The 25,568-nt window shown below is 41.8% G+C and overlaps 2 protein-coding genes across 12 annotated transcripts in view; one reads left to right on the top strand and one right to left on the bottom strand.

Moving 5' to 3' along the window:
• The window catches only part of baiap2a (BAR/IMD domain containing adaptor protein 2a), a 51,363-nt gene extending 34,545 nt beyond the window's left edge, over window positions 1–16,818 (top strand). The window contains exons 7-15 of one of the 6 annotated variants that reach the window (XM_047570929.1): window positions 7,251–7,403; window positions 9,164–9,406; window positions 9,580–9,811; window positions 10,279–10,480; window positions 10,603–10,671; window positions 10,761–10,914; window positions 11,132–11,169; window positions 14,829–14,871; window positions 15,340–16,818. In XM_047570929.1, the coding sequence (XP_047426885.1) occupies window positions 7,251–7,403; window positions 9,164–9,406; window positions 9,580–9,811; window positions 10,279–10,480; window positions 10,603–10,671; window positions 10,761–10,914; window positions 11,132–11,169; window positions 14,829–14,856 (1,119 nt within the window). In that variant the 3' untranslated portion in view covers window positions 14,857–14,871; window positions 15,340–16,818. Of the gene's footprint in view, window positions 1–7,250; window positions 7,404–9,163; window positions 9,407–9,579; window positions 9,812–10,278; window positions 10,481–10,602; window positions 10,672–10,760; window positions 10,915–11,131; window positions 11,170–11,270; window positions 14,151–14,828; window positions 14,872–15,339 lie in introns of those variants that run through there. The other 5 variants (XM_047570927.1, XM_047570924.1, XM_047570926.1 and 2 more) reach the window with 5 other exon arrangements.
• Window positions 16,819–16,925: 107 nt separating this feature from the next.
• The window catches only part of aatka (apoptosis-associated tyrosine kinase a), a 31,178-nt gene continuing 22,535 nt past the window's right edge, over window positions 16,926–25,568 (bottom strand). For 3 of the 6 annotated variants that reach the window (XM_047570917.1, XM_047570919.1, XM_047570922.1), the window contains 10 exons: window positions 25,355–25,473; window positions 25,115–25,202; window positions 24,843–24,976; window positions 24,278–24,362; window positions 24,077–24,198; window positions 23,434–23,583; window positions 19,392–22,776; window positions 19,116–19,296; window positions 18,819–19,022; window positions 16,926–18,237 (listed from right to left, as the gene is read on the bottom strand). In XM_047570917.1, the coding sequence (XP_047426873.1) occupies window positions 18,209–18,237; window positions 18,819–19,022; window positions 19,116–19,296; window positions 19,392–22,776; window positions 23,434–23,583; window positions 24,077–24,198; window positions 24,278–24,362; window positions 24,843–24,976; window positions 25,115–25,202; window positions 25,355–25,473 (4,497 nt within the window). In that variant the 3' untranslated portion in view covers window positions 16,926–18,208. Of the gene's footprint in view, window positions 18,238–18,818; window positions 19,023–19,115; window positions 19,297–19,391; window positions 22,777–23,433; window positions 23,584–24,076; window positions 24,199–24,277; window positions 24,363–24,576; window positions 24,671–24,842; window positions 24,977–25,114; window positions 25,203–25,354; window positions 25,474–25,568 lie in introns of those variants that run through there. The other 3 variants (XM_047570921.1, XM_047570918.1, XM_047570923.1) reach the window with 3 other exon arrangements.

The raw sequence follows: 25,568 nt of genomic DNA, 5'->3' as shown, positions 1-25,568 counted from the left end.
TATCACAGCTACATTCAGGGGCGCATGCGTGTCTAGGCAAATTAACCTCATCATCAATAAAATATTTCAAGAATCCTTTTAATACAGTGACCACCCATGGAGATCACTGAAAAAAAAAACTCTTTCCTTTTTTGTGATCCTTTGCTGCAGCTATTTTAAGTTGTGAGCCGTATATTAGTGGGTTGAAACTGAGTGACAGACTCAGGAGTATTTCAACCCCAATCTGGACTGTGACAAGCAGCTCAATCAACTTTGCTTCTTACCGCCGAATCTGAGCAGAATTAACATAACTACAAGAATGTGAACATTTGTGAAAAATAATCCATGCTTGTTCATGCCACCACACTGTCTTTATTGTGTTTTATAGGCTTTATAGGAACCAACTCTATTTTTTGTCCACCTGTCAAACAAATACTAAAGGAATATCCTACTGTGTGTCTGTGAAACAGCTTTTGAGACAATTGTGTTGGAAATTCATCCGATATAAATAGATATCCAGCTGAGTGAGCAAAGAGTCTGCACTTTAAGCCCATATTTATTATGTAAGTGTGACTTTAATATGTTTACAGCTAAAAACACTTAAATCACACACAAAAAAAAAGTCTCGGTAATGTTTTACCATATCAAATCATTGTGTTTCAGTGGTGCACTTGGTTTTATGTGGACGTGGTGGATGTGCTGATTGGATTTGAGTCTTGGTGAAAATAATGACTTCATTCTTCGTAAAGTAAAGAGAACACTCAGCCTGGATGGGGGTGGAGGCAGTGGCAACGAGCTGCCCTGAGTGGGAAGAAAAAAAAAATACTGCAGGTCTGATTATGAATCGTGTGAACTTAACAATCTCCATTAGATTTACGCAGGCAAGAGACGCACAGTCGTGCACACGGATGAGAAACACACATAGGAAAGACACATTAATTGGCCACGCTAATTGATGTGCTGAATGTATGTGCACTGAATGCTGACAGCGTGCTTCTGCACATATCTTTGATCAGGGAGTAAATGCACCACAGAGTAGCTGGCCAGCTACTAAAATTGGCCTAGACGAGATGGCAAATGTCTGAGAATGATATTTAGAAATAAACTTATAGCTGAATGGTGTGCAAATGTACGTTTTATTTTTTAAGCTAAATGTATTCCATTTCAGTATGCACCAAAATTTCAGTAGTCAAATATCAATAAACATTCAAACAAGAGTTCTTGTGCAGGTACTGCAGCCTCCATACATTAGCTGCTTACCTTGTATAGGGTCATGGGGGAGCTGGAGACTACCCCAGCTGGCATGGGGGCAAAAGGTGGGATATGCCATGGACAGGTTGCCAGTTCATGAAAACATTAGGCATCAGTCATCAGGCATGAGACTGCAAACACTTCAGACACGAGAGTTGGTGTCAAACTGAGGACTAGTTCACAAAGGAAACAAAGCAGTGTTTGCATTAACATTCATGTTTCCATGGCAAAGCAGTCTGACAGAGCCCTTTAGGTGAAATGAATGTTGATGAGTTGGAAGGAATCTTCTCCGTTAGACATGACTTAATTAGTTTTCTTTCACGTTTAGTTTTCCGTTACTCATCCACTTATACTGTTCAGCAGAAGTAGTGAAATCCACCCTGAATAAATTCCTACAAAGAGATGTGCGTGTCTCTGTCTAAAGCCCTTATTGTAGAACTCCCACTGTTATGTTGTTTGTGCGTTGCTTATTTGTTTAGTCGTGCAGCCAGTGCTACTCTCAAACTGAGAAAAATGACACAGCATAAAATGTCAAGAGTGTGACTGCTGTTCCTTCATGCGGATTTGACTGGAAACTTGGAGTCTGACTGTCTTGGAGGGATGGAGGAAAAAATGTCAAACTAACAGGTCAAGGCTTGCAGGGTAATTACTGAGCTGCTGTCGGCCTTACTCTGCAGTGGGGCTACCAGTGACAGAATAAGATTGATGGATGGATTGGAAACATGTTTCTCCCAACACTTAAGGAACTGTTTTCCAGAGTTCACTGGGTATGAAAATGTTCTTTGCTGCTCTGATTCGAGAAGAAAGGTTACCTCCTCTGTCGTCTCGGTTTACATGGTATCACATGCGCACATGTGTGATCTTTCCTGTCTGCGATGGTAAGGCAGGGCTGGATTGATCTGACTGCTGTGTCACATAGAGTTTGTTCCACCGTGTTTGGATGAAGAGCTGTTGTATAGAGTGTCATCAAAAGCATCAAGGCTGGCAGGGTGTCAAGCAGTCCGGTTTTGCACAGAGCACAGCTTGCAATGGGAGGGGTGTTTGAGGGATTACACCAGTAAATCTCCGTTAACAGTGGCAAGTTTCTACATGCACCTGACTGTCTAGGACTGCTTCATGTGCTGGTTAGGGTTCCAGTTGCACTTCTTGATGAATACTGGAATGCAGACCAGTATTATTCAGGAATAAACAAGTAGTTACATGTCCGAACAATGTTTTTATGTTTTGAAAACTAAACTAACATTTTAGCTTTTGTACCTTATGTGTAGTGATGCTAATGGAGTTGTTCTCATAAACTGTATATAAATATGGACAATGCATCCCCACTCCCTTGTATGGGCCAAACTGACACCATTTTCCTGGGTATACAAGTGGCACCATCTTGTGAGTATGGAGCCAGAGTCTGCGCATGCGGAGCCATGTCATGCCAGACTAACTCACATTTTTGTTTAATTGAAACTGTACTCTCGAAGTTACAAAGGAATGTTGCATTATACACTGCACTTACTTTTTCTATCCCACTCTCATAGACTAATGTGACTGAGCGGTTGGCATGGCAACTTGTAGTCATCATGATGTCACATCAATTTTAGCGTTAATTAAGTCCTCAAACGAAACTTGTCAGAAAAATTGACAGTTAAACATGCATCAGCTCAATATTAACTACCATAATTGATAGAAACCATCATTGGAAAAAGGTTTTTGTCATGTACTTTAGTATTTTAGTTTGGCCCGAGTCCCATCCACTAACATGGAAGGGGTGGAGTTTACGATCTATACTGCAGCCAGACACCAGGGGGTGCTCTACTTGCTCTGGCTTCACTTTTGAGGAAGTGTTCCATCATCCATATACATGGTATATGGATGATATATCTATGGTTGTCCTCAGTAAATATAATTCTTTATTTATACTGGTGCACGACTAAAGTTGGTCACGCAGATGAAGGTAATCTTCCTTGGTGGGAAATTCACTGGCATACATTGCATAGGAGCACAATGTTCCATAGAACTGCAGTGATTAGGTCTCATGATAGAGTGTCTTGAAAGATGTGGCTATAGCAGGACAAAGTTTCAGAGATTCACCAAAATCTTTTAGGTTCATCTTCTATTTATCATGATACCCTAAGTCGTTGCCAATAATTTATGTAACACTGTGTCTTGCTGTGATCCAAAGTACTTAAGAGAACAGATGGACTCATTAAGTGGCATCACTAGACCCAGCTTCTAGCTGGGCAAAACAACCCTTTATTTCGTGCTTATGACAGAAGTAGCATGGCCCCACACTCTTCCAGAGTGTGTAATCCTGATCAATTGGGCCCATCTGTACAGAGGAAAGAGCTCATCAGACACAGAACTCATAATGTAGAGTCAGTTAACACTGAAAAGAAAAATCAATCTCCCCTTCTCATTTTCAACCTGCTCTCTTTCTCTGATCATATCAGGGCTGTGGGCGTGACAGAGAAAAGTCAACTCATTTGTGCCTGAGCCCCGCAGAGAAAATGGCACGCATGGAAGGGAAGAACCTTGCAATCCCGCCTAGGAAGCGTTCAATGGTAGCTGGCTACAGATATCCTGTGTGATGATGTATTTCAGACAACAGGAGTCAGCAGCAAAAGTACAAGAAAAAGTTTCTACGGCAAGCTCAGCAATTCCTCCTCCTTTTCTGCATCGGTTTTATTTTTTTTTTCTATTTTCTCTGTGTGTCTTGGCACAATCTGGCAGAGGACACATGTGAGGACCACATTTCATTGATCACCATCTGTATTGCTCTCTCCCTCCTCTCTTCTCAAGTTTTCCTGATGTCTCACCCACTTATGTCTGTCTCGTCTTCTCTGACCTCCCTGTTCCCTCTTGCCGTGAGACACTTTCACTGTGCAATCTCATCAATGGACAAAGCATGCTAAAATGCTAATTAGCTCATTGTGAGTTTCTTTGGCAGGGAGACCAAGGTGCCATGCAAAGTAGTTTCATCTAGCTAAACTCCTTTGCACTGCTCGGACTGGTAATAAGCGTCCAGACAGAGTCCAGACAGAGAGACACTGCCGGAGTTCTGGAAAAGGGATTAATACAAGGAGGTGATTGATAAGCTCAGGGTTTCTTCAGCTTTGTGAAATGACATTAAAAGTGATTGCAACCTGGAACTTTGGATACCGTAGACACAACATACGCATCAACAAACACACTGGCTGCACTCAGTGTAGGTGCTTCCTGTTTAGCCATGGAGCATAACAAACAACACAGCTCTTTTGAATATAAAGAGTTCTGATGAAGTAGGAACAGGAGAACATGCCTCCGCAGGAAATGTAAACAGGTTGGTTGATATGAATCCTGCTGCATCTCACTGGAAACTGTGTTGGTGTTTATTGTAAAAAGGTGCTGGAGTATTAGGATTTTGTCCTGAATCTGTCAGTGTAAGAAGACACAGCTGATAAAGTAAAATCTGAACTGAACTGATATGCAATAGGTTTCATTTATATTCATAACCTCTGCCAAACAAGTCATCCCAGCTATGGTGTAACCTGAGGTCACTCAAATATAATAGTGACTAGTGTCTACTCAGCCTTTTCCCACTGCATCCTCTGTCTTGGGTTACTTTAGTGACCTTTTGAATGGTTGGAGAATTAGGCCATGTGGTTATGACAAAAGGGACCAGTGGTTTAACCGAGACTAGCAGACTGAGTCTTCAAGAAACTGGAAAAACAAACTCAAGTGGTCAGAGTAACAGCAAAAAAGAAAAAGGGGACAGACACTTTTAAATAGCCATTATGTGGCTTCCTTGATCTAACCGAGTCCCATTCACAAATGGTTGTAGCTGAAGCGTTCTGCTGTGTGTCTGTGTGTCTGCCAGACATCTTCACCATGGCATACTTCTTTTTTTCTCTCTTTCTCACTCCTCTCATTATTCTCTCTGCAGTACATGACTCATACCAAGACAAAATCTCAAACCTTTTTTATCGGCGAGAAAGGAAAAGACAGAGAAAAGGGGGAAGATTTCAGCGTTGCTGCTCTAGTGGAATATCCACAATGGCCTGATTTTTCTCCCTCCTTCACAACCTGCCTTGTTGAGGAGATAGGCAGGCCTTCAATTGAAAGCCTCCTGTTCGATGAAGAAAAATAACATCCAACTGAATCGCTTTCACAGCACTTATTTTGAAATTAAACTAAAAAGAAGGAACAGAATAAAGTCCCGTCAAGAGAGAAACAAATGTACCCTTCTTCCATCTTCCCCTTGCTTGACTTGACAATTTGGCTCAGCAGTTATGTAATGGCAAAGTTGGAACTCTTCCAGTGCCAATGCAAAAGGCCCTTCCTCAAAATGTTGTGTTCAGTGCCATGAAACCGCTTTAAATATTCTTCCACACTTGAAATTCCAATGGACTAACCTCTAGGCTGTTGGCTGTGGAGAAGTAGTGTGCTCTGGTCGTTACTAAATTAAATACCTCTGCTGTGTGGTGGTGCCACAGGAGCTTATGTTTGGCTCTGGGGGTGAACGCCAACTTTATGAACTTTATCAGGCTTTATCAGGGCAATATAATGGAAAACTTTCAAAATTTTCGTAAATCCTTTGAGAGGACTTCATTTGAGGAACCACACTGTAGCACAAACGGACGAGAGGGATATCGGTTTTCTTTCTTCTGTCACTGAGACTTAAATGTATCCCAGTCTTTCCTCCAAACTTGAGCATTTTGTAAGCGGCTTTGGAGTCACACAGATCAAATCAATGCAAGTAAATATAACTTCTAGGTCAGTATCTATCACCAGATGTTTTAGTATTAAAGCCATGGAACTTGACTTGGTCAGCCTACTTTTAGTACACACTCCACCAACATGCGCTGCAGTTTGTAAATATGGTATCTGACATGTACACCAATCAGTTGGAACATTGTGACCACTGACAGAAAGTGAATAGAATTCACCATCTTTTGACAATGCAATGTTCTGCTGGGAAACATTTGGACCTGGCCATGTCACTCTGTGATGGCAGCAGACATCCCCAGCAGGATGCAGCCTGACACAGACACACACACAAAAACTCATAACACATGAAAAACAGCGCCTGGCCTCCAAATTCACTAGATCCCAAGCTGATCAAGTATCTGTGGGATGATCCATGGAGGCCCCTTCCCTCAACCCATGGACCCAAAGATTCCCACTAACAACATTCTGTTGCCAGACACCACAGGACACCCTTAGAAGGCCCATGTCCATCCTCTGATGAGTCCCAACTGTTTTGGAGGCTCAAGAGAAAGTTACACAATATTATTAAGGTGGTCATAATATTATGCTTGATCAATGTGAACATACACTAAAACATCCAAATACGATTTCTACTTCAAGTCAAGACTCCCTACAGCTTCTCATTGTTACTGGCCGTGTGTGTATTCATGTTTGCTGCTGGCATTTCCATTTTTGGAGAGATCATTCTAAGACTATCTGACAGCACTGGAGCCCTCCTTCTAGCTATATTGACATCACTCTCTCTTATAAAAGCATTAACTTACATATTATTTGTTATTGTCCAGGATGTAAAATGGATTAGTCTGTTATTGTGAACTGTTCCTCCTCCACACCACAGGACCTGCAGTCATAATTGCTTTGCCTCGATACACTGCAGGGAAAATCTTCCCAGGGAAAGTTACTGAGTAAGGTTCTCCCCTTACACAACTATTACTGCCAAGGTGCACGCAACCCCTAATCACTCCAGTGGGGCTGTGCAGTGATTGACAGTACAAGATTGTGCTGTACTGATCAGCCCCTAGCTGTGAATTTGTGTATTTGTGGGAATGTGACGCAAGGTGTAACTGAAGGAAACTTTTTTTTCTTACAGTAGTTTTGAAACATCTGCAGTGCACTGACAGCCTAAACTTTTTTGTCTCTGTCTTTTCATTCTAATGGCAATAACAATGCTAATCCAAATAAAATATTCTGGCCATTTGATACCTGCATATAGATTTGTTTGGGACAAATGTTCAACCAAAGTGATAAATTATAATTAACTGTGTGTCCTTGTGTGTTCTCAGTTTGTGGAGACTATCAGTAGTAAGCAGACTGAGCTAGACACCTTCATCGCTGAGGGCTACAAGACAGCCTTGTCTGAAGAACGTCGTAGGTACTGCTTCCTGGTTGACCGCCAGTGTGCTGTGGCCAAGAACAGCAGTGCCTACCATGGCAAGGTAAGTGTCACATTGTGTGCATGTGTGTGTGTTTTTTAATAACATTCTGTCCATATCTGGTGAGGCTGTGGTCAGAATCAGTGTTGTCCAGGTGTAAGTGCTTGTTTGTAGTAGTAGTAGTATGCAGCCTGCACAAACCTGTTTTCACCACTTTCTGAGATCCAAATCTGAGTCGCAAGACAGACTCGGGAGTACAAAAACACATACCTTCATGAACCCATTAATAATTCTAAAGTTTATTCACTTTCAGTTGAACACACTGGTGTAGTTGAAATAGTAAATTTTGGTGAGAGTACAAATAGAGCTGTAATGCGTTGGAGTTCACTGCAGTATTGAGATGCATGGTACACGTTCAAATCATGATGATGAGGTGTGAACTGAAGCTAATTAGGTGCGCATTTTATTGTGCATTGCATTAAAAGAACTGTGTGCAGAGCTAGAACTTCTATCCATTATAGCTTATCCTCTAGAGAATCACAGTGGAGTCAATCACAGCTGGCACTGAGAGCTAGGAGTACTAAGGTCACTGACCTATCACTTAGCAGCCACAGACAAAGAACCTTTAACAGTTAGACGTACACCTACAGGCATTTTAGAATCACCAGTCAACCATTTCTCTTTGCCAGCTACTCCCCCATCTTGAGATCAGTGTTATTTTAAGATCACCTGCTGTAGACAATTGCTCAGGAAGAGGAGCAAACTAAGAGATGCACAGTTCTAAGCCACATCAGCTTCGACTTCTCCTGTGGGCCTTTTCATTTTAAATCATTAAGGCTCCAGAGGATGCCCATCTAGCAGGCATGTATGAAGCTGTAATCCATCATTGTAACTTGGTATAGTGTCTGCTCTTTTGTTTTGTTTTGTTTTTGTTGTGTGTGTGTGTGTGTGTGTGTGTGTGTGTGTGTGTGTGTGTGTGTGTGTGTGTGTGTGTGTGTGTGTGTGTGTGTGTGTGTGTGTGTGTGTGTGTGTGTGTGTGTGTGTGTGCTTTGCTTTTTTTCAATTTATGAAAACCAAAGAGGACGCACAGGTGAACAGTCGTGACCAATACTGTTAACAACAGCAGAACCTTTTAAAGAGTAATTCTTCAAGGATCATATGAAATCCTTGGGTAATGGAGTACTTCGGTCTCCTGGGATTACACGTGGGGGCGTGAACTGCCAGCCTGAAGATGTGGCTGGAGAAGAGCATGTGTGTGTGCCTTTTTTTTCTCTCTTTTTTTTTCCACCACAGAGTCATTAATCAGGGTGGGGGTGTGCGTGGGACGCGTTCACCTTCAGCAAACTATAGAATCTTCTCCCAGAGGGATCCAAGTGTGTGTGTTTCTGTGTGTGTGGTAGCTCTACATGTGCGTGAGAGAAAGCAAAAGACATTATTAGCATTACACATGTAAGCATACAAAAGTAGTATGGAACACGTGTGTGAACGCTTTCCGTTTCTGTAACTCTGGAAATGAATAAAACTCAATTTTTGTAGTAGAAAGAACAGCCGTGTCCACAGGCTGTGAGATGCTGCAGTGGGCAGCTTGCTTGTATGTAAGACTGCCTCACCCACGCATCACATTATCATAGCTGTGTAAAGGGCCATGGTCAAGGGTGTACAGTAGGGAAATATTTTAGATAACTGAATGTTTTTGTATTTGTTTTTTAAGAATACAAAACTGATCCTTTTTTTTTTTTTAATATGGTCACATCGCATCTACATCAATATCTCTCCTCTTAATACTGGCATGGTTTCTGCTGCTTTCATCTTCCTTGTTCCAGGGTAAAGACCTTCTCACCCAGAAGATCCCAGTGTGGCAACAAGCCTGCTCCGACCCCAACAAACTGCCCGAGAGGGCCATGCTCCTGGCCCAGCAGATGGGCTCTGCCGCCCTAGGGGGCTCAAGTCCCCTACACACCTCCAAATCCAACCTGGTCATCTCAGACCCCATCCCCGGGGCCCAGCCTCTACCTGTGCCCCCAGAGTTGGCTGTTTTTATGGGAAGCGGCCTGGGACACCCAGCGGTGAGTTAGGGAAATGAGTGGCTGAAAAAAATTGAATATATTCAGACATATCATCACCTCGGCTTAATCCTCATATTTAATGGTATCACAGCTGCCAAAGTATAGCATTATGTGGGCTATTTTTACAGGTTTATTGTGCTTACTGAATCCCAGTGTCTGCTTGTTTATTACAGAGGCTGATGGGCCCTGATGGTATGTCCATGGTCAATGGGACAACAGGAGTTCATGGAGAGGAATACTGGACAGATGGGGGTCCGATGTCCGTGTCCCAGATCAGGCCTTCATCCCCTCAGACCCAGGCACAGGGCCCGTCCCAGGCCCCGCCCCAGAGGCAGGTCAGCGATGTCTACTCCAACACCCTCCCTGTGCGCAGGCCTGCCCCTGCCAAGAATAAAAACCCAGTGGGTAAGATATCTGAAACAACAAAACGGTAGCACTGCGGCAAGAAAATCAAAAGCGTTTTTGAAGTATTTTAAATCCAGCGTCACTTTACTGAATCAAAATTGAAAGCTCTGAATGAGTACTTTCACACTGTGCAAACAAATCCAATAATGCTAATAATAAATGACAGTGCTGACGATCAGGTTGACAACCTCAGTGTCCCAATGAAGGAGCAAGGACATGCAAAATGATCTGTGAGAAGTACTGCCATGATTTCCGATGATATGTCAGCAGTTATCCCAACTGTAATATTATTTGTAATATCAGTAAATGTGGAAGTGTGTGTGATTGTTTACGATATGAAAAGAAGTTGATAAAGTTGGAGAACCTCTCTGACTACTGTGCCTAAAAATGTAAGTTTCGCCACCTCAGACAGTTCAGAGCATATTGTGACACTGGCCATGTTAATCACTGCCTGGAAATGTCTGCAGGAGAGACACGGACCCTGCCCAGATCCAGCTCCATGGCGGCAGGACTGGAGAAAAACGGACGTGCCCGTGTCCAGGCCATCTTCTCTCATGCTGCAGGTGACAACAGCACCCTGCTCAGTTTCTCTGAGGGAGATGTTATAACTCTGCTAGTGCCTGAAGCCCGCGATGGCTGGCACTATGGGGAGAATGAGAAAAACAAAATGTGAGTAATATATTCATTTATTCTGTCTTGCCTGAATCCATACTGTGAGACTGATTAAATATTTGTCCCAAATTTAGGTACAGTGCAAGTAAACAGTTAACAGTGTTTTCTCTCTTTCTCAGGCGTGGCTGGTTCCCATTCTCTTACACACGTGTGCTGCCTGACAGTGACAGTGAGAAGCTCAGAGTGAAGTGAGTGGCATTTTTTTTTATAAATGGTACATCAAGATAATGAGGCCAAATGAGTCAGGCTCAGGATATTTACTTTCTTACTATTACAGTCTGCACCATGGGAAAAGTAGCAGCACAGGGAACTTGTTGGAGAGTGATGCATCACTGCCCACACCTGACTATGGCCTGACCGCCCGACTCCTGGCACAGAGCCTCGCACAGACCCGACCACGTCCCTACAGCATGGCAGGCTTTGGCACACAGGTAATATAGCATGTAGTGAACTCGTTACTCTTTTCCAGCCACCATCTGATTTAATCTCATGTTGCATAATTAGATACAAGTAAATCTGCACAAGCTCAATTTTTGATCAGATTCTGCTGCCACCTAGTGTTTATATTTATACATGGTAAACAATTCAATACTAGGTTTATTCTGTACAAGCACACACACTGTAAAATAATATTTTTTTTCTTTTCAGCCTGCTATTGAGGATTATGATGGCCGCTTTGCCACAAGGTAAGTGTGTTGTCTACCTGCCTACTGAGTAATGTTTGAATGTATAACTGCCATCTGAAGAGTTTATCTTGAGTAATTGTTGATGCAATTATGTATCAAAGGAAGAAACCCAGAGAGATTCTCAGCTTAGATAAATGGAACTTGGATTACTACATGCTACATCCACGCTTAATGTGCACAAAGCTGGAAGGAATGTTTGACGATTTGCATGTAGTCGGTAAGGATCCCAAACAGAACTTGAATTTTCACAAAGCTGTCCCATAATGGAGTACACGTAGGACTTGTTACTTTTGTTCTGTGACGGTATGCTCCTGTGACAATGCAAGCCTTTTGCTTTATTTGAGCATGTATTTGTGTAGGTAAATGAATGTCCTCAGAAACCATAAAGTGCATAAATAATCACCCGTAATTATCCAGAATGAGGTATTGGGCTGAAACTAATATGTTTTCATTTCTGATTATTGTTGTAAGTTTTCACCATTAGGTGGCGGTGACACATGCCATGGATTGCGTTTTGACACCAATAGTCCAAAACTCAAATGATTTTAAACATTCAAAAAGCTCCATCAGAGAAGTTAGAACCTCAAATATAAAATAATGTTTTTATGACTTATTGATTAATGAGGAGCATATTTAAGCTCAAGCAAGATCTAATTTGCAGAGAAAATCCAAATATCACCATCTTGCCAGGTGCAAAGTGTTTTCTTTTGTCTCTTCGTGATCCTGTCCTCTTGGCTGTTTCTTACTTCTCTTTATAAAACTAATGAATGCATTCTAGCAGGATCAGTGTCTCAGTTTATTTTCAGAGTGCTCTTGGCTCAGTATATCTTAAGTGTAATCCGTGAAGTCCTTGCTGACTCACCCAAGTCATTAAGGTTAAGGTTAGGAATTGTGCTCTCCCTGTCTCTGTCCAACCAGGGTTTACATGGACTGAATGAATATAAATGTTTCTGTTTGTGTGTGTGTGTGTGTGTGTGAGAAAGAGAGAGAGAGAGAGAGATCCAAGTTCTTCGATGTATGTGCATTTGTCCTGGTGTTTGGTGCAGTACAGTAGAAATCATGCTGACCTCATCTCAGTTATCCCTGCTTGCTGGGGCTTTGGGCACCTGTGTCAAGCTGTTTTACATACTCCTGTCTGCTCTAAATGTGTTATTTTTTGTGTCAATATTTTGTGACAACACTGTCCTAACAGGGTGTAGTCACCCCAACAGACTAATCTAATTAGTCTAATTACATCCCTCCAGCTTAGGAGATGACTTAATGATTTTCTCATCAACTATAGAACATTGGTTTTGTCTACCTTTTAGTGACTGGTACCATACACTGAAAAAAAAATATATTTCCGGTCAGCAAACATATAAGTGTTGATGAGGGAATTGGAAGTCCAATCTTCCTGAACTCAGCACGTGTGTTTGGAGTTGTTGCTGCAGGTGGGGGCGAAGTAGATTTCCCGACCCCACCTGCACTTCTCCTAAACTCTACACTGCCTCCTTGTGCCTGTCTTGTCTTTCTCCATTTCTCTCTGAGTGTGTCCGACCTGGCAAGCTTCCTTCTCTCTTTGTTCCACAGTGACAGTCCTGATGGCAAATTGATTTCGACTGTGTGAGAACAGACATACAGACAGAAACAGACAGCTCCGGATAGCACAGGGGCCTCTTCCTCCCCCATCTTTCCCTCCTCTTAACCTCCCTACTGTCCAATTATCTCCACCTCTTCTCCTCTGCCTCCACACATGCCCCTTCTCCGAATGGAAGAGGCCAGTTTCATCCCTCCTTTCTGTCCTCTCTTCCTCCCCGGGTCCCTCGTTTCCTTCCTCCGTCCATCCTGGGTGCTGCTGCTGGTGGTGTCGGTGTGGACAGTAGCGGTTGGTGGGTGGAGGATTGCGTTGAGCGGGAGAGCCAGAGCGGGGCCTACCTGCTCGGCATGCAGCGATATGGACTCTGAATACTCTAGCTCTGATCATAGTCCACCATCATGGACTTATCTCTCAAGAGACTGCCTTTGCTCCTCCTGTCTTTCATGCATGTATATAGTTGTGTCATTTTGTCAAACTGAAGGACATATTCATATACTGTACAAGTGCCAAAAGACTTCAATGTCATACTAAAGCCACTGACTAAATGGCCTTTTTAAGCACACGTGGGGCCAATATTGTTGAGTTCCCATCCAACACACGGCTCAAAAAGCTGTGCAGCAGATTACTATGTTTCTGTTCCGAGAGATCCTGTAGGTCCTGCTGTGCTTCCTTGTGTCGGTGTTAGACTTGAGTTTCCGTCCACAAGGTGTGTCATATTTGCCTTACTTTGCTTATTTTTTATTGAACACGTACTTTATGTTCAATGAAGCAATTTTGCAAATTAAGCTTCACGAATATACAGTATCTACATATATATATATATTATATATTGTTGCGATCGACCCACCAATTTGCACGGTATTATGATCATTACAAAAACTCGTTATGATGAAAATTTCAATTAAACACCCATATCTTGAATTTTCAGCGGAATTTACTACAGGATTTGTCAGCCGGAAAAAAATGTCTCACTCCGATATCTTTCAGTTTGGTCTTTACTTTTCTTTCTTTCTTTTATTTGCCCCTGAAGGCACAGTGAGTTTGGAGGAGTCTATGGTCTATTGTTGAGTACCCTCAATAACAACTGTGAATTAGTTTTAGGTTAAATGACAACCACGGCTTTTGCAGCTTTCAGTGTTATTTATTATTGTATTCCCTTGAGTGGATATGGAGTTTTGGTCTTTTCTTTTAAAAAAAAAAATATATATATATATATATCTTGTCTTTGTAAAAAAAAAAACAAAAAAAAGACAACATATTTCCAGAAACAATGAAAAACTAGTTGTGTATCTTATGCATGCTGTGGAGGGATACCAAAAATGTGATACTTAAAATTGACCTTGAATGTATGGTGATTTTTACAAAGGCATTCTAAATAAAACATATCTCTATATATTAATAAACACTTTGGTCTGAAGAGAAATCTGTTCTGTCAGTGACGATGGCTGTTTTCAGTTTTTGTTCGAAATGTTTTAAAGTTACGGCTCTGAGCTTAAATATTAAATATTAAATTCAATATTTAAATATTTGAGCAAAAATTAAATAATTAATTTTTGTTCAGCCACCCTTGTGTGAATCATTTCAAGCCCCAGCTGTGTCCAATAACGTAGTTTCATCCTTACAACTCCCCCAGCACACATAGCATCTGTGCTGCTCTGTCATTGTGAAAAGTTTCGGTGTGTGAGGTGGTGTTGTGCACAGTATGCCTATTGTGAGTATCTGAACTTCACTGGCCTGCCTACCTGTTTTGATTGTAACTTACGTATGCTTTTCGCTTGTCTCTGAGCTGTTTCGGTTAAAGAAACCGTAATGCACACATTTTGCAGACAAACCTTGAAATTAGTTTTTCCTAAGGCAATCTTATGATTTATAAGTGAACATACAGTAGTGTATACGGTGTGGCATGTTAAGCATGAAATGTGTACTTCTGTTTTGCATCCCTCATTTCAGTACTTATTATTATTATTATCAACCTACCGTATGTTCGTCTTGCATCAGACTAACCACTGTCCTTACAAAATGTGACCCATGCATGAACTGAGAGATGAGCCATTCAAACCCAAAGGTTCTCTTTACCTTCCAGTTTGGGTCCAGAATTGTCCCGGTTCTGAGGGAAGAGGACCTCCGTAAGTCACCAGTCTCCATTGCCTTTCAGCCGACCAACCACTTTTTTTTTTCTCCCTATTACTGCCTCTGTTCTCTCTGTTGTTGTCATTGGCTGTCTGGCTGCAGTAGGATGATGGGAAATCACTGGTCTTTTCTATCCTTTGGCCTCTTTGGATGTGGCAGCACTTAGTTCTGTCAATCCAACAGTCCTTGGGTTGTACTTTCCATTTTTTTCTGTAAAATATCATACAGAGAAGACACTAACCTTGCATGCATGTCTGAAATAAGCATTTGTTTCACTTATTTTACATGGGTTTTATCACCACATGCTTGCTAAAACTTACAATACCTCAACTTACTGTGAGAAACTTTAGGAAAGCTGATTTCTTTGGGTGTGGTTACGTAACTGACCGTGTGTCTCTCAGAATCTCCTGCTATGCTTAAGCTAACTATATGTGTCTCTTGTCTTGCCCCTCCTCTCCCCACAGTGACCGTTCCCTGGAGGTCTACCTCCGGCCTACCTTCTCTGATGACCGATCTGCACCCATCTTCTACTAATGGCCTGCTGTCCCCTTTTTCCAGTCATGGGGGGGAGAGAAAAAATGGCCATCATTGTAATATTTCAATTGTATTATGTTACCGTGGGAGGCCCCAAAATGTTTCCCATGTAATCATTTGCAAAGGCTTTCGTCACCATTTAATTTGTCAGCCTGAATTTTCAAGCACAATAGATTTTATAAGTTACTTATATCACACCTGTTTTGGATAAGATATGGCTAAGATGTTTAGTGATGGCATCATATTATTATTTATCTGCACTTCTCTGATGGAATTACTTTTTTCTTCAACACTATGTTCAGCTCTATACACTGTAAATTTCATTGGAAGATTATTTACATTAATGAGCAGTGAAGGTGCACACTGCATTAGTTGTTTAAGTTAGACTTGAGGGCAAACATAAGATGGTGCGTAACAGTTTTCCCCTGCGTAACTGTAATGTGAAATGAGGACAGACTTGTAGATTGAATACTGCCACAGGTACTCTAGGTAGAACTGGACAGCTGGTGAGTAAACTATAATTCTGTTTCTGTTTAATTGATAGAACTATATATTTACTAGTTGTGATATATTATAATTTTCAATGTGGGAACTGTGCCTTCTACTTTTTCTTTTTTTTTTTATTTAAGCATATGCTCATGACATTGTCCTTGTCATTCTGTAAAAAAAAAAAAAAAAAAAACTGGTTTGAGGGAATATATATCACAGTTTTAATTGTATTTTTTTATTCCTTGAAAACATCACTGGGATTACTTCACCTTTTGTTTTTATTGCTTTGACTTTTTTTCTCGCTTCAGTGAGCTTGAGCTACTCCACTGATATAATATAAGAATATCTTGAATTGGTAGTCTTTCCTTATATTTGGATTTCAGTAATATCGAAGCTGCCGGATAGCCAGGAGATAACACAAAATGCATACGCAAAGGTCTCATTATTTTTAATAGTTAGCTTTGAGGGAGTGCTAGTTTATCATATAAGGTACAGTATTATCATGGCTTTTGATCATTCATCCTCAGTATTATAAAGTATACTCATCTGAGACACGGGCTTAGAGCAGAGGCATTTATTTACAGTCTTATGTATAGGGCTGATGGGTGAACCTACGCAATTGAAAAGCAAAAATGTGTGTGGTTGTGCGAATGAGCTAAAATGCCTCTTTGACTGCATTGAATCAACAGTTACACCATAAAAAAGCAATCCTTTTTTAATGGATGAGTTCTTCCTGCTGAGTGATAATCACACTTATGTTACACAGCTCATTTGGGCATCAAGTTTCAGATATATTTTTTACTTTTATATAGCTATAATTTTCTCCATTTCTCACCTTTATCACTGTTTGTATTATATCTGTACTGTACAGAAAATACATATTAATCATCTTGTCCAAAATAAAACCAAATTGGCACAGACATTGTTTTTGTTTGTTTTTTTTTATGTGTAACGTTGTCGTATGTTTTCATGTTTGTTGCACAAGTCTGAGTATCTCTTGACACTGCGGCAGAAATATATCACAGACTCAAGAACGGCAAAAAGTATTTGGATTTATTTGTTTGGGATAGTACAACAGCCATGAGTGAGAGACAAATAAGATTCAGCAATGGTGTTACTACTAGTGCATAGAACAACCTGCCTCACCTTCTCCAAAGGCGTCAGCCGCTTAAGCCAATGGGCTTTGTAATATCTCTTTGGCAAATCATCTTTTTGAATGCTTGTACAAAAATACTAGCAATGTTTCATTGTCTTAAACTTACAAGAACTTAAAAGGCATGGTGACAGCATAAAGAATTGGCACTCGGGGCTACAGAAGGATGGAGAGGGCAAGGGAATCGTCAATACATTAGTAGTAATTTCAAGTCAAGCTACCTGCTACGTGTTGATATAAGATTTGTACAATTTTGTCTTATTTTCAATGTCTTTTTTTGTACATCTCCAACCTGGACATCCAGCACAAATGTAAAAGATGCATAATGTATGAGACATTTGGCAATACATATAAACTATACATGAAGACGAGAAGTGACATTCGACATTTAGGATTGCCATGGTGACACCGACTCCACTGAATTGTGTTGTAATACCTCTCCATCCCTTTGTCATCCTATTACTGACGAAGTGGAAATATGCCACAAAATAAAGCAAACCTATACATGGCACCGTGGACATAAATTGGTAATGTCACGTGTTCACTGTTCAGCCATTCCTTCCACTGTAATGAAGAGCAAAGGAACTTTACAAAGTGCTTCAGCTAGATATGCTAAGAGCAGATATATAGTGTATGTTTTCATTGAGCGCAGTGAAATGTGGTGATAGGTCAATGGCAGCATCCTTTTTTTTCCCCCGTCTTCAGTTCACACCATCCACCAGCCATGACCGTTAAAATTTTTAGTTAACAGCTTCTTACATAGTGATCGTTGAATCATAGAACACTGTTATCATACTCCAACAATAACAAATTTAACAGTCTAAGGTTGGTGGAAAATACTAAGTCAATGGTAAGCAGATGGACAAACATAGTCAGCTATCAATATACATTTGCTTTTGTATCCACTTTCTAGGTATCACAATCAGGTTGCCAGTCCAGCAGATATTGCTCTTGCTTTGTGAGATAAAAGAACAATGTGCAAATAATTCAGGGTATTTCACTACAATATGAGGCACTGTCTCATAAAGGGTCACCAGGGTCAGATGCCCCAAATGCTGATAAAAATAAAAACTCTGTAAAACATATCATCCTTACATAATGTATATAATGCTTTTCTGTGTTGAGAAGAACCTCGTCTGGTCCCAGTGGCAGAGCGCTCAATCTTTTGAACTATCTCCACTGTTCCCTGTTGAACACAAGTGAAAGTAAATGTGTTTAAGCAAATATGGAATACAATTAAAAATGTACAAATTAATTCAATTGATACCAAGATCTGTTTTTAGTCCCAATTAGTTACTTGGCTGCATGCTTGAAAATACTATAACTTACTATACTATAAAGTTTCACAATGACCTCAACCATCTTCCATGGACAACTATGAAAACAATTTAGTTCATTCACTTTCTGTAGCCTGTCCCAGCTGCCATTAAGGGAGGGGCAAGGTATGTTGCCAGTCCATCAGAGTGCTAGCACAGAGAGACAGATAATAATTCACACTCACAGCTACGGCCAATTTAGAATCACCAATGAATCTAATCAGCATGTCTTTGGATGGTGGGAGGAAGCCGGAGTAGCCGGAGAGAACCCATGAAGACACAGCAAGACTTCATACACAAAGGCCCCAGTCGGCCAATGGATTTGAATCCTGAGCCTTCTTGCTGTCAGGTATCAGTGCTAACCAATCACATTCTTTATATACAGTAGAATCCACAGATGAATTTGAAATAACTGACAATCAAATGTCTGTGCCAAACAGTTTATACAGACCTGTTGGTGAGCCTATGGTGGAGTCGGAAACATGTGTGATGGAGAATCTTGAGACCATAAAACGGTTAAGTGCTACAGCGGCCGGTTTAGGAACCTCAGGACTGTTGGATATAGTTGTGGGAGAGGACACGGGCATTGGTTTGGGGACCGGTGAGGATGGACAGGGCTCAAAAGATGGGTCATCTTTCCATTCAAAACTCCCACCTGCATGCACACACATAGTTAAAACTGATGATTCAGCCAGGATAAATCAGTTGTATCAGTTGGACTTCTTTGGGAAGTATTTTATGTCCTCACCCTCATTTGAGTTTTTTCTGTCTGTTTCTTCAATGTTGCTGTGTGTTTCACAAGACTGACCTTCGGGATTAGGGTCAGGTACAGGCTGGTGGTCAAAGGTCTGTTCCTCTGAAGAATCCTGCTCACTGGGCTCTATTCCTGTGGAGAAGGCATAGTCAGCCAGCTCCCCAGTTGGGCTCTCCTGGAAGTCATAAACCACAATTTAATTGTTAGTGACAGTCTACAATGAACTACCTACTAACATGTCAAGTAACTTGACCTAGTAACATGCCATACCTGGTCAAAAAGAAACACTGTAACATTGTCGAAGAAGGACACAGCTTTTTTCTTCCTCTCCAACTCGTCACAGAATGACTGAGTAAGCAGGGTGGGCATCTTCAGGAGGCTGCGGAGGTTTCTGGCCCTACTGCAGTCACTTACCACCACTGGTACTGTGGTGAGATCCTCCTCACTCTCCTCACTGTCTTCATCTTGGATGTTGTAGGTTCTTAACTCTTCATCAGACTCACTGTCATCTGAGTCATCTTCATCCTCTGCTTCCTCTAGCGGAGCTCTTACATCTTCTCCACAAAGTTCTAACAATGATGAAGAAGTGGACAGCTCAAGAGGGCCATTGGACTCTTCACATGAACTGTCCTGGGAGTCACATTCTTCTGCGTCTATGTCCTCAAAATCTTCTTCATTTATTCCCACACTCTCCCTTCTGTCCTCTGTCTCCTGGACATCAGTAAATTCAGGCAGCTCTTCCTCCTCTGTGGATCCATCACCATTTTCATTTTCTTTGCAGGGCTCAACTTTGTGGTTCATTAAGGTGGAGTCTGAATGCAATGACTGGACAGAGGAGCAGTCTTCTTCTCTCCTGCTCCCATCTTCGTGGTTTGCTGAAGCCTCATGGACAGTGGAAGACGGTTCTGACCCGATGGAGAATTCTGAGGAAGGTTCATCTCCTGAGTGCTCTGTCTCCAGCCCCAGGTCATTATCTGCAGGAGCAGACTCTTTGGTCAGGCAACCACCCATCTGTGGAGGAAATGGTGACAGTAAGGACAACCCAGGGGTGGGAAAAGAATCGTGTGAACTTGTGTCAGGCTCTGATATCACCAGAACACAACGTTTGATGTGTCTCTGATTTGATAAAAGTTCCCTGTTGGTGAATTGCTTTCCAACAGAATCCTCATCTCCTACAGAGCTCAGATTTTCAGCAGGAAAGTAACAGTCCCCTGGACCTACAAAGAACTTTACGCCTTCCTCTTGAGGACTAATCTCATTTTCAGCATCATAGTCAGAGAAATAGGCTGAGTCCCTGTATGGGTTCTTATCAGTCAGGCTCTTTAACTGCAGCTCTGAGGTGTTTGTGGAAGTGTAGACCCCTTGGCCTAAACCCACCTGCAGAATAAGTCCAGCTTCACCACACAGTCTGGGGCTCATCTCACCACCCAGAGGATCTCCAAGCTCTTTGAAGATAAACTCTGGAGAGCCGTTGTTCTCTGTGTCATAGCCACTGTCCAGCGACTTGGGCAGAATTGGTGTATTGAAAGAATCAGGACTGAAGGCCTGGTCACAGGAGCTTGATATTGATGATAACAGATTAAAGGTGTCTACAGAGTCAGGAGTCCCTCCTGGATTCTTCAGTGGACTGAGGACTTCCTCCTCTGCGTCAGCATAGTCAAGGTTGCAGTCAGCAAAGATCCCTGATGTAATATCTGTGATGTCATCGTCGTCATCATCCTCACTGTAGTCACCAAGTCCAACCAGGCAATTTCTGGAGACTCTAATCCCCACTCCACCATCTAAAGTTTGACTGTTGTCTGATATCCCTGTGTAGTTTAGCCTCTTGTCACGCAGACCAACAGAAATTCCAGGTGAAACACCCTCCCAGAGGTTATTTCTCTGTTTATCTGCCGAGGCTCCTGCTTGACCACTGTGAGGCTCCTTTAAAAAGGACGGGGACTTTAAATAGCCTCCTTCAGGTGTCATCTCAGAATACAATTTGTCTCCATTAAGCAATTTTTGCATTTCATTTTTTGGTTTATTTTTTACATACTTCGTATTCATAGTTGAGTTGGTGAGACAATCAGTATGTTGTGTATTATCTGCAGTTATGTTCGTTTCTTCTTGAGTGGCAGCTTCTTCTCTTTCTTCGTGGCATAAGTGAATATATGAGCCTAATGATGTGGGCTTGCTTGCAGCATTACATCCCGAGTCTCGTCCAGAGTCTCCTCCACCTTCCAAAGACTTGAAGCTATGGAAGGTCCTGGTAGTGTCTTTGGTTAAAGACCATGGCTCTATTGCATTTGAATGAGCAATATATTGAAGAGCCAGATAGCTGTCATTTCCACTGCCTGTCTGCCTACTGTCAAAGCTCAGGCTGTTGTTGTTTGCTGAATGGTTTGAGATCCAGTTAGTGGCCTCTCCCTCAAAAAGTTCATCCTCAATTTCTCCACTTCTCCGGTGACCCATTAGTAGACCATTGTCTGTTCCTACATCAACGCAAATGTGGTTAACAATTGGTAGTGTTTTTCTAAGGGAACCTACCATATTATGACAACTCTCATTAGTCGCACAATGGCCTGTGTTCGCTTCAAGGTAGGGATCGCAGAAACCTAGGCTGGGGCTACTGACTGAATGTAACAAACTGCGTTGGCTTTCTAACCCTCCCTCCGGGTGGACATGGTTTGACTGGGACTCTGTTGACATTTCTAGTTCAGATACACAGGGTACACCACACATTCTGAATGCTTCTGACTGTTCACAGTCAATGGGATTAGATGAAAGGCCATTGTGGGAGTGACCTAAATTTAGAGGGCTGGTATTTGATACATGCTTTGATAGTGGCTCCATGGTTAATTCGACGGAAGGACTTGAATCAGAGCCATAAGCAGTGGATTTGGTGTTGTCAGCAGTTGACCAGTAAGCACTAAGTCGTGCCTTGGACGCAACAGTTCGACTCTCAGAAGACAATCTGCTGTTGCTGGCTTCCAGTCCTGGGCTGTAGTCCATAATGCTGTCATCCAGGTTAATGTTACACTCAACTGGTTCCTCTATGCGAATGTAGTACTCACTGTTGACTGAGGGGCTATGGGCACTCAAAACTGGGACCACACTGGGATGCTCGCATTCATAATAGGATGGGGACATGCTTGAAGTCAGGTTGTCAGTCTTACAACCTCCTGATGTGCGCCTTTTGCTCGAGTAGTAGATATCCTGATAGTGTGGGTTCCCATGGCCTAATGGCCCACTAGTGGAGGACGAGCAGTAGGGCTGCTCAGCTCGGGCCTGCTCCCATTTGTACTCAAAGTTGAGACCGTGGCTAGTCTCTGTGACAGTCAGTAGGTCGTCTCCTGTCTCAGAGTGGAAGCTATCAGAAAAGTGCTCCAGTAGAGGGAATGAAGAAGAGGCAGAGGAGGCCAGCTCCACTGCCTGAGTTTTTTCTGCACTGGGGATGTCAACTGAGGTGGGTGTAGGAGTCAAGACTAGGGCTGTGGATGTTGCTGTGTGGGATGTGCTCCCAAGCAAGTTGGGTCTTAAGGCATTCCAACGTTGCTCAAAGTCTTCCTCAGCTTCACTGGAGCATTTGGCACACAGGTATGTAACCAAAAGGTGTACTTCTTCACTGGTGGGTCTCAACTCTGGCTGCAGCCAGCAGAACAGCATAACCTCATACCTGGACAAAAAAGGAGGAAGTGGAAAGAAAAAGCAAAACTTTTCATTGAATAATTATTTTTTATATAAATAATCAGAGAAATACCTATTAGTATTTGTATAATTATTAGTATTATTAGTATTAGAGAGAAGTATTTAAAAGTCAGAAAAGGAGTTACACCAACATCAAAGTAATATACAGTAAAGAACTGCAGAAGCTGCCATTTTATGACACACTTATTTATGACACTAGCCAATATTGTGTGAAATATATGATGGAGATGCCTTGTGGTTGCTGACAAAGTTAGAAGATGCTGGCATTTCTATTTGTGAATCTGTGTGGCTTCTGAAGCGTTGATAGCAAGCAAGTTAAAGGCTAAATGCAAACAATTAAAAAAAAAATGATAACATCTGACTGGCCTCCCACATGAAGATGAATGAGACAATGTGTAACTTTGGCTGATGCCAAGGGGATTATAAAGCATATGGAGTCATGATTATCTGCATTATCTGATTATCCCTGTCTGCACATTAAAAAGAAATATTCTATTAATTCATTATTCAATGTGACTTGAAGGCCAAGTGATGTCAATATCATATCTTACGAGCCATCAGTATATTTCTGGCTTGTTTTCTGAGTTTGTTTCTCTGACTGTATGGCCATGCATACATATCTCACCAGCGATCGGCCAAGGGAAACTGGAGCTGGGGTTTGGGTAGTTTAAGCTGTTGTTCCTTCACAGCATATGTCAACACCTGTCTGTCAGAGTAGTGCCTGTATGGCTGGTTTCCCAGCTCGAACAACTCCCACACGGTTACTCCCAATGACCTGAAACAGTCAAAGAAGGTACAAGGTAAATGGTTTGTATATATATAACGCTGTCCTACCTAAAAGTGCTTTACGCTCACAATGCCACATTTACCCATTCGTCCACACAAGTGTGCCTTGCTCAAAGAAACATGGCATGTTACAATATGCATTTGTGTGTCTTGCTCAAGGACACCTCAGCATGGGGTCCACATGCCTCTGGTTGTTGGACAGCTCATTAAATCTACAGAACAACTGCCCAGATGTCATTAAGTTCAAGGATCCTGTCCCAGAAAGCTTAAAACAAGTGATTCATGGCATACTACAATGTTCCGTGTGCCATGATTATTTGTGCCAAAAGGTTCTCAAATCACATTAAAATCGTCACATACAATCAGACATCCTTCACACACAAATAAAGAATAAACCTTTATTTAATTTACTTTTTGTCATATTTGATAAGGCAGCTTGACAAATCTGCAACAGCATTTCCAGCATGCTTGGAGTATCTCACCATATGTTGCTGCTTTTGGTATGGTCAACGACCAGCAGGTTTCCATGGACCTCATCTATAAGCTCCGGTGCAATCCAGCGCAGGGGTACCCAAATCTGGTCTTGTGTTACATAATAGTCATCCTACATGATTTTACAAAATAAACTGAGTATAGTAGGATTAAAAACAGCCATATTCACATGAAAAGACTAAAAGACTGACCTTGTATCTGCTGTGAGAAAGGCCATAGTCTCCAATCTTAACTGACATTTCTGATGTTAGCAGGCAGTTTCGCAAAGCCAGGTCACTGTTGAGGCAAAGAAACCCTCTTTCAAACATTTCTACACATTTATTTATTACATATTGAGAAGGCGTTTTTAGTTACAAGTGCATTTAAATGTTTGCTTTTCTGTTTTATATCACTTAATCATGACCCACAGATTTAATTAAAGTATACATGTACGGTAACAGATACAGTTTCTTCTCGCCTGACTGTGTAAGTAAGTCACTCTGGAACTCACCTCCTCCATATTTGGAACACTGTAAGATTGACAGTCACTGATTGGTGCTTTGACCACCACCACATGGCTGAGGGAGCAAGAGGGGCTCACCCCCGGCAACAAAATCACTGATGCTGGAGTTTGTGACAACTACTCATGCAGCACCAGGATGTTGTTGCAGGGAGAGGCCAGCAGGAGGCACACAGTCCATTCAGGTTGGTACTTCCCTGTAGTGCATTGACATTTAGATTGATGAAAGGAAACACAGCAGGAATGACATAATGTACCTGTGTATGAATTTGTTTTTGTGGAGGTGCAGAAGCCCTGAGGCAATGTCGCATGCCATTCTTTGGAGGATCAGCGGGTCAGGTGTCTCAGAATCAGCAACTCGACAACTGCGCAGGTAACTCTTCAAATCACCCTGCAGGGAGAAAGGAAACGAAGATGTAAGCTGCTCTGGCCATTAATGAGCACTGGAAACAACTGATTCAAGTAATAAAAAAAATTATGGACTATATGTGAGATGGCGAATAAATTAAATGATAGTACTGTGTCCCACCAGAGGGCAAAATTCCATGACCAGAAGATATGGCGTGACCTCTGAACACTGTGACAGGCACTGCAGCAGGGCAGGGTGTTGGAGGGTTCTGGCAAAGCAAATACCATTTAAATTAATAAGAATGCACCATGTCCATGCAATAATAACAATAAATAATCCGATAAATCAGTCGCATATTGGATTTTAATCTGACATTTAGACACTAAATAGAAGTGTTATGTGATTTCTTAGTGAACTGACCGGTATGGCTGAGCCTCTTCCAGGAATTGCATCTGATCCTGGACACTGGCACTGGCCTTCAGTTCTTTAACCACCACCTGGGTGATCTTGAGACCCACATTGACCTCGCCCAACAGAACCTTGGAAGCATACACGTAAGAGAGAGCTAAGTCAGAATTTGGAGCTAATAAGAGGCTGGAATTAACAATATATAGCACCAACATTCAGCTGAGTA

Source organism: Mugil cephalus, chromosome 20 (genome assembly GCF_022458985.1).
Source record: "Mugil cephalus isolate CIBA_MC_2020 chromosome 20, CIBA_Mcephalus_1.1, whole genome shotgun sequence".
Taxonomy (NCBI): domain Eukaryota; kingdom Metazoa; phylum Chordata; class Actinopteri; order Mugiliformes; family Mugilidae; genus Mugil; species Mugil cephalus.
Note: the sequence above shows the minus strand (reverse complement) of the source record. Positions and strands in the feature narration are given on the sequence as shown.